The sequence below is a fragment of the Vigna angularis genome, chromosome 6 (genome assembly GCF_016808095.1).
Source record: "Vigna angularis cultivar LongXiaoDou No.4 chromosome 6, ASM1680809v1, whole genome shotgun sequence".
Lineage (NCBI taxonomy): Eukaryota > Viridiplantae > Streptophyta > Magnoliopsida > Fabales > Fabaceae > Vigna > Vigna angularis.
In genome coordinates, this window is record NC_068975.1 from 35,717,149 (window position 1) to 35,726,498 (window position 9,350).

The 9,350-nt window shown below is 31.7% G+C and overlaps 1 protein-coding gene across 2 annotated transcripts; it reads right to left on the reverse strand.

The window, feature by feature from the left end:
* Positions 1 to 4,985: 4,985 nt before the first annotated feature.
* Positions 4,986 to 9,350, reverse strand: LOC108343427 (lysine histidine transporter-like 8). Of its 2 annotated transcripts, none has more exons than XM_017581700.2 (5): positions 8,982 to 9,350; positions 7,661 to 8,052; positions 6,693 to 6,826; positions 5,873 to 6,432; positions 4,986 to 5,715 (listed from the first exon to the last, which is right to left on the reverse strand). In XM_017581700.2, exons 2-5 carry the CDS (start codon positions 8,032 to 8,034, stop codon positions 5,230 to 5,232), a joined length of 1,554 nt encoding a protein of 517 aa, XP_017437189.2. In that variant the 5' UTR covers positions 8,035 to 8,052; positions 8,982 to 9,350; the 3' UTR covers positions 4,986 to 5,229. The 2 variants fall into 2 exon arrangements, with proteins under 2 accessions (XP_017437189.2, XP_017437191.2); XM_017581702.2 differs by having other exon boundaries at positions 8,998 to 9,321.

Here is a 9,350-nt window from a genome sequence, read left to right on the forward strand (position 1 = left end):
TTCGTGTTCACACGCTTTGGCTTTACGGGCTATATTATTGCTTGCCACACTTTATGGTTCTGGGTGTCAAAAGAGAATCCACATAAAGAAACAAACGAGTGAATGGTGTACCTACCAGAAATAAAAGAATGTGGGGTCTCTTTTAGCTGTAGCAAGAATTTGAGAAGAGGCTTTTCCAAAGTGCAATTATGAAAAACTGGGTTTGTATATGAATAGAAAAATGTGAAAAGGAATGAATTTCAGAGAAAGAAAAGAAAGACTGAGAAAGTCATGTTCACATAGTTATACTATTATTATAGCCAACGTCCTCGAATGAAAGACTATAACTATCACCGTCCTTGGTAGCATTTTCCCAGTAATCTCAGACAGAATCAGAGATATGGGCATTGGGTGGCCAACTCTACTACAAAGACCAAATTTTTATAACTATTTTTGTGACATTAAGCTAAATTGTACACTCAAATCCTAAAAATGATGTCAGAACAAAATTTGAAAATGTCTTATTATAAATGCTTTGCTTTGGTCCACAATTGAGTGTTGCTCCCTTTTCTGATTAGCCAAAAGGTGGTAAAAGGAGCAATTTTTGAAGATATTTCCTTCATGTGTGCAACGTGTTTTACTTGAAAATATTTGTTGACTGGTTGTATCAATTACTGTGTTTTGTATCTGTGTGGCCTCGAAAGTCTAAGTTCTTGAGAACTTTTGTATGGAGTGCGTCTACCCAATTCAACTTGGTTGTGATTCCCATTAACATGAGAAGGACCCTTTTTTTGAAATCATAGGATTGGTTTTTATCAGATTTGAATGGTCTCATATAATTTAAAAGTTAAAATTTAAGATAGCTTAAATGTTTATTATTTTTTCTAATTTTTAAAATATTTTTTAAGTTTTATCTTTCAAAATAAATAATATTTTTAATGTATAATAATTAAATATTGTTGAAATATATAATTATTGATCTTAATAATATTATTTAACGAAGTTATAATCAAAAGAGTATAATTCAGACACTTTTCTTAACAACCCCCTCTTTCCAACATGGAATATGCCTATGTTCATAGTAGAATTTAGACCACAACATTTCGTTCAATAGATCTCCTTTTTGTAAATATGGCTGGTTAAACACACCTTTTTGCTCATGGTTTTACTGTCTTATCTTATCAGTTGTCATATGGATATATATATTTTTCTTTTTAAAATTGATTAGATTTAGCTATAGCCTTCATTTTAGTTTATCTCTCTACTTTTATATATTTTTATTTTGTTTTTGGATTTTAATTTTTAATTTTAATATTTACATAATTAATGAAGTTACATGCTAAAATTACATATATGATTTATTATATATATATATATATATATATATATATATATATATATATATAATATGCATGAATGATTTTATTAATTTTTTTTATATTGTTACATAATTTGGTTAGTTAGTTTTTTAGTGGATTCTTCTTTTTAATTGTTTTTTTGTATTACATACTTAAATTTGAGATTTTATTTAAGGAAATTAAAATTAATATTATTTAAATAAATCAATATCTGATATTTATACTACCTTCACTTTTAAAATAATCAAACTTTAACTTATTCTAATAAAATTCAAATTCAAAATTTTGATTTCTCCAAAACTAGAATTCTAATTTTTCTTCTCATAGTTATACACCGATCACTTCTTAAACATTTCTTATTTGTATATTATTACTTTCATCACTTTCATCATATCATATTGTATTTATCTAATTATTAAATAAAAGAGTTAATATATTTTGTTAACAGAGAGATTTATTATTAATAAAGTTCTTATACAAAAATTTATACATAATTTTTACTATAAATAAGCCAATTAAAAACCAGATCAATTTATTGTATATAAACATAAACAGGTAGAAACTTCATTTTATAAATAAATTTTGAAAGATAGAGTCAGTCTTGTACCATGTCTATGATGAAATCTCATATCAATTAAATATATAATAAATTTATAATCCATGTAAATCTTATTTTATAAATCCATTTTGTAAAATTGAACTAAATTTATTTATTTTTTATATGTTATATTAACATAAATATTAACATTTTATTATAAATTCTTTATATATATCACTTAAGTTTTTTTTTTAATACAAAACTTTTAATTCACTTAAATTTCTAACAGATTTCTTAAAATTAAATTAAACTTAAACATTTTATTTAACATCACATCATTTAGATCGCTTAAAGATAGATACTTAACTCAAATATCAAGTTTATAACACAAACTCAAATCATATTATTAGATTCACTGAATTCACATAAAGTTTAAACAATGCCGAAATTAATAAAATGAATGTGAAGAAAATTGAAGAAGACATATCCGAGAAAGACAATCAAAGTAAGATAAAAAAAAACACTAATTAAAGTTATACATAATTTGAAATTTACGAGAATTAAAATTTTATTTTTTCAAAAGATGAAAAATATTCCTAAAATGACACATGCAGTGATCCATATAATCGTTATATTATGAAACAAACAGTCCAAAAGGTTGAAGTAAACTCATCCAATCAGTCACGTTGGCATGTTAGGTTTTCCTGTTCCAACTATAAAATTCTTGAATTTGGAGTTCGCATTATGAGAATATATTTAATCGAAGTCATGCGTGGCAGTACAGTGATGACCATAGAAAGTCATGGATGGTCAAAAAGAGTCCAAAAAACCAGTGGCAAGACCTTTTAATTATAACCCCAAAAGCAGGGCACTTCTGTAACACGGACTCTATATAATACGCAAAGGTGGTAGAAGGTCAGGAAGCAGAACACAGAAGAACAGAGAAGAACAGAGAGATTGAAATGGGAAGTGGCATGATGATGAAGGATGCAAAAAGCTTCCCAAGGAGGTTCTCCGGGCGTCCTATTCCCAAAAGGGGACAAGTTAAGGTTGCAATTGTTCTGGGTTTGGCCAATTCCGTTTCTGCTATCTTCTCCCGCACTGCATCCTGCGTTGCACCTCCTCACTTCACCCACTGAACCATCTCAACTAAATTTTGTACCTTTTCTCTGTACAGTTTTTCTTTTTCTTTTTCTCTTTTGCTGCTAGTTGCTACTTAATGACTATGTCTGCTTCTTCTTTTTCTTCTCTTCTCTTTCACCTCAATTTGCATAACTTCTTCATCGATCAAGTGAAACGTTTTGTGATCGGAATTTTATTTCACTTAATCTGAATGGTTTGAGCAAAGTTCCAACACTGTGCAGTTAATAAAATTAAGAAATTAACTAACGACGTTGAGAAGGAATGATCCTTTGTATTTTGCTTCTGCAGTTCCAGAAATATCTGTCATATGATCATTTGAAGGTTAGCTGACTTAAAATTTTCTCAGAAGAAGAAATTTACCGGTTAAAAATTAAATTTTTAAGTGCTTAAAAGAATGAAGAATTAAAATGTAATATATTAATGCTAAAATATTATAAAAGAAAGTGTGATTTCTATCATGAAAGATGAGAGGGAGAGTTATAGAATGGTGTTTTGCAGCTGCAGCGTTGGCAAGGTAGCCATTGTTCACAGACAGAACTGCAGCTGCCCGCGTTATTTTATCCCACCCATGAAATTGAATACTAATTTAATGCTTAAAAGTTATTATTATTATTATTTTTAATTCTTGGTGTGAAATATTTAATTATTTGCTCATTTTGATATTTTTATAACAATTAAATTAAGTTACTGGTCCGATAACAAAATTAATTTTTTAGTAAAAAAAATATGATGTTTACGATTATTTAATTACCTTTTAAAGATTAAATTAAATCATATTATATATTTTTTTCAATATTACCACATCAGTTATGCTGTGGTGCTAATGGCTCCTCTTTATGTACGTTTTATTTTGGGTCTTGCTCAATTTCTTTAATGAAAGTATAATGGCAAAAGTGAAAAGTTGTTTCTTTAATCTAATTATTAGTTCTTGACTTATTTAATATTTAATTTTAAAAATATTCATTTAGTTAGGTCCATTGCCAGCAACGAATTAGTATGTCGAATAGATAATTACATAAAATTTAAAAATATTTTTTTTAATTCTTTTAGTATATAAAAATAAGACTTCATAAAAATATAAAAAAATGTAATGGTTTAACGAATTAAGAATATAATAGAAGTTCCAAGGAGATGCTTTGATAAAATTTGATATTAATACGTTATGAATGAATCTGTATAAAGATTTAATATTATTTTTAATTCAAAACCTTAAAAAAAGTATAGATTTTTTTTAGAAATATTATATATAAATAATTATTTATTTATTTTTTATTTGATTGATCAATATATTTATTATCATATATAACATTTTTTCTATGGATCATAGATTTTAATTTAATATGTTATTTTATTTTCTCTCTCTCTTTATAATAAACTCCAACACTTACGAAATATATCTGAAATCAATAATAATTCTCTAATTCACATATGTTTCTATATGTCGAAATATACATCGTATCATTAAATCTTCAATAAAATGTTGTTAATACCTTATTTTCAAACTCTTATCGAAGAAGTTTATCCATAATTAACATTATGGCTAAAACAAATGTTAATTACATTTGAACTTTGAAGTACAAATAACTAACTAATAATATGCATAGGTATTTCATCCATATTTTAGGTTAGTCATTCAAATGTCTATTCTTAATGCCGAAATTTTATCGTTTGATTTTAGATATGAGTATTTATTTTCTATATTTGGATCCAGATTAAATTACATAATGAATTTGATTATTAAAAAAATATTTAACTCATTAATTATTATAAATCATCGTGTTTAAAACTAAGTCTTTTTATTAAACATTCAAGTGATTGATGTTTGGTGAAAAAACTAAAATAAAACAAGAACTTGGAAAAGAAGGGAGACAAATATCTACTGATAAATTAACTTTTTTGAAGCTACGCGTGTTACGAGAACGTTCAACTTGAAAGGGGTTGTTCTGGAAGTCTCTACAAAAATCGAATAAGAGCAAACCATTAAATATTTCTCAATATAAATAAGCTATGACAGAAACACATCAAGAGGGAGATATGAAATATTCTATAAACTTGCACATACAAGGATCATTCTCTTGGTTAATGGCTTTCCACTTACCACTATTTTTCACAAATACAACCAAAATCTTCCACAGTGTACTAAATATTAGACTATCGGGAAACGACTGAAGAACAGCATTTATGTAATTTGCTTGACTTATGAGTGAAAAATCAACTGGGTTTAAAGAATTTTAGTTTGAGTCCATCATTCACCATGCTCCAAATACCTCCAATGGAAAACGCCAAGCTAAAACAAACCCCCAGCCAGCCCAGAATCCAGTTGAAGTACCAATTGAAGCTATATTTTGGAGGCTGTTTGATGAGAACCCACATGAAGCAAGGATATGCAAAAGTGACTGGGAGAGTGAGTCCTCCTAACAAACCAGCAAGACTTGAGAGGAAGGGAAGCGCCACTCCTATGAAGAAGGAGACAAATCCAAAGAACACTCTAAAACCTGATCTCACCCATATGGAGCAGGGACGGTTTGTCCTACTCGTGTAACCAGCTTCAAAACTATCAAAAGCAGGCATTGAGTATATCTGGAAACTGCTCAAGCAGTTAAACACAACAAGAAGGAAAGTCAAGGCAAGGATTCCTCTTGAGATGTCATGACTGTGAAATGCATACAAAGCAGTCAGAATCCCTCCAGGAGGCATCTGCAATAAAATAATGGAATCAATCAACATCATTCACCAAATCCTATTACATATCTTTGTGAAAAATAGTTTTGCAGAGACGTTTCATATTAACTTAATTAATACCAAAACCAGTCATATTCTTTACCATTATGATTCTAGTTTTCGGTTTACTTACTTGGTTTCCATAGGCCCAAAAGCCACCAATAGCAATTGGGAAGAGGCACATTGCAATGAAGAAATAAGCAACCTTGGCTCCTTTCCACATTGGCACACGAGCCGGGTGCTTAAAAGTTGAAGGCATTGTGGACTGAATTTCCAGGGCCAAATTGTGGCCTCTGAAAGAAAAGGCTATAATTCCAAGTGCATTCATGGCAAGAAAAACAGAAGCAGAAGGTTGTGACAATGATAGGGGTTCGTAGGAGATTGAAGGAGGCCTTTGTTGGCTTACAGAGAGGATCCAGACCATGGTGGAGTAAGTTATAGCTGTGACTGCCCCTATGAGTGAAAGTCCTGCAATTGAATTCAGGTTTGGAAGCTGAGACAGGACAATTGATAGAGAAGTGAAAACCAAGTACCACTCCACTGTGGTTAAAGGATTTGAGGTACAAGTTGGTCCGCAAACTATTTGGAAGAACAGTTTCATCGTCTCCCCTCCGATAAGAATCAAAGCTGTTGCAGTTCCTGCTGACAAATAAACTGTCGGGAACAGAGCAAGCCAGACTCCTAGTCTTTCCCCTGCAAAACAACGTACATACTAAACAATACAGTATATACATAGGAATAGAATCTTATATCCTTTTCAAATTATGCGTCTACTAAATTTTGAATCTAGTTGAAGTAACAAGTTCAACGAGGCAAAAGAAAACGCAGGATTTAAGAACACAGACGAATCAACTACGTTACGAAGCAGTTCTACATTGTTAATTAGGTAGCTTCTTTTAACTGTGTTACAGCAACTGCCTAGAAAAAAGTAATCAAAGGCAAAGCAAACTTACCAAATGCTGCTTGTGCTAGCTCCACATATCTGTTGTATCTTTTACCTGGAACTGCTTCGTGAAGCTGAACCAAAATCCATAACGTGTAAAGTTGCCAACAATAGGCTATGGTTAAGGAAAGAATTCCCCAACTCCTGCAAAATATTTGGATAAAGCATATTCAAGAAGGCTGAAATATTACCACACGCTATTATTCTGTACAAACATTCTAATAAATTCAATTGGACAAAATCCGTATTATATACTATTAGTATTAGATGTCTATAAATGGAAACATGGTCAAAGGACAGGGAAAGTGTTTTCAGAACAGTAATAGTAAATGGAAATTATTATAAAAAGATACATTCACGAATCAATTGACCAGCATCAGGGACCCCTCTATCACCAAAAGATAGACAATGTGGACAAAATTAGAACTGTTCCCTATACAAGGGTGATTTAATTGAACTTTGGGAAAAGCAAAAATAAAGGGCCAAATGGGCAAGCATCATGATTCCGGCCCACCCTCTTTGAAATTCTTTCTATTCCACCAATGAAATCTATGATGAACTTTGATATTTGCAAAAGGCATGCCCCACAACAATTCAAAATGATCTTACTTTCATATCTAGCTAGGACCATGACAAAGAGACAAAATTTTCTTTTTTCTAGAAAATGAAAGTAAAGATTCTCCCTAGAAATAAAGGGGAAAGAAAACAAAAGAGAATTCGCATGCACAAGCATAGGATATTCCTTCATATTGGAAATAAATAAACATAAACTTTAGTTGCAAAGGCGTGTTGTCATCTTACAAAACAGCATCAAACTAATTTGACTAAAATTAAACGCTCTATAAGCCAGTCAAAGTTGTTTGAAATATGCATGATGTATCACAACAGAAATGTTGATAAGTCACTGCAGTTGAACAGATGCAGAATATAATGCAACGGGGTGAACAGCTAAAAAGAGATAGATAGATAGATAGATACCAGCCAAGATAAGCAAAAGCAACGGGCAAAACGAGGGCCTGGAATCCAACACCAGCGTTGAGGTTGTGGAATGCTGCATAGTGAGCATTTCCATTGCGAGACTCTGTGATTGGAAGCCAAGCATCTTGAGGGTTGAGCTTGGTAAGGTGTCCCACCTCCTCCAAGTAACCCTTCATGTTTACCAGCACTCTCTTCATTGGTGTACCTATTGGACTCAGAAACCTTGGTGATATGAACGAGGTTGGGGTCCATGATTTTCCTTCCTTTGAAGCCGCTCTTGGTGACCTCTGCCCCGACGGTGTCAGTATCTCCGGCGTTGACACCCTCGGTGTCGCCGGTATAGATATCAGTTCTGTTTCTGGTCTCTCCTCCATAACGTGCAAGTGTGCTTGCTTTGGTCATTTATACATATAACATAATTTGCCTTCTATTAGAATAAATGGAAAGAAAACATCTTGATGGTAATTGGGACATTGTCATGATGCGGCAATACTTGCTATCATGATAATAATGCGCATGCTCTTTCTTAGTTGTCAAAACTTTTATACAATCTTGTTGGACAAAACTCGAAAAAGTAATATACTTTATTGACCAAAATGTTACAGACAACAAACTAATCAAGGTTACTAGGTTAATCCACAGTAACCAAAAGCTTTCAGAATCGCTAACAATAGCTTCCCGACATTAATCAAAGGAGGACCTCAATTTGTCATGAAACAGAACAATATATTGATACCAAAATTGCTTACAGGGCTTCTTGAATCAGAAGACAATGAAGCTAAGCTTATGCAGTTATGCCCTGTTCGTAGTTTTGGGTAAAAAGTCATATCCAGACACACTCAAGTCAGAAATTAAACCTCCTTTGACTGGGATAACAGTGTGAAAGAATCTAAACTCACTTTGGATTTGTGCATTTGAGAGGCAGAGATAAGAGGAAACATCTTTATGGTCAGTAAGTTAGTTCGATTTTTGGATGGAAATTAATCATTAACAAAACTTCCATAGGAATAACATTCCACTAAATGATGGTAATAAGGATGAGTTTTGTCAATCTCACAGTCCTCCAGATCTTGTGTATCACTTGGATTTTCTTTTTTCTTGTACTCACAAGGGCAAACAGGGAAATAAAAACAATAACCGTTTTCTTGTTTTTTTTTTTTTTGAAGCAACTCATAGTCTCTTCACATGACCCCAAAATCAGAAAGAAACATAATCCCGTGATACTGATATAATGAGAAACGAATGCCAGACAAAAAAAAAAAAAGACTAGCCTGAACCAAGAACAAATGAAACATGCAATACCGTGAAAGTAAATAAATACCTTAATATAGACCCACCAAAATAATAAGGTAGTAATGAAAGTGATGGAACTTGGATGACAAGAAGAAGAAGCTACGATACGACTGAGAGTCCAAAGTTCAAAGAAAGCATGAGAATATACGAGGAAGACGGTGTTCTTGATGAACAACTCAGTGAATGAGTTGCTCTTCCTTCTCTCCCTCAACTAATCTTCTATAATGACCTTGAAAAAACTTACTTTGGAACTAGTGATAGATGTTGTATCCCATTGTCTGTCTCGAAGTGCGGCTATTTAAAATAAAGAGAGAGAAAAATGACGTTGGTACGAGAAACCATAATGGTTAATGACTTTCTTTACTTTGTTTGAGGAAAAGGGAGAAAAAAAGAGAAT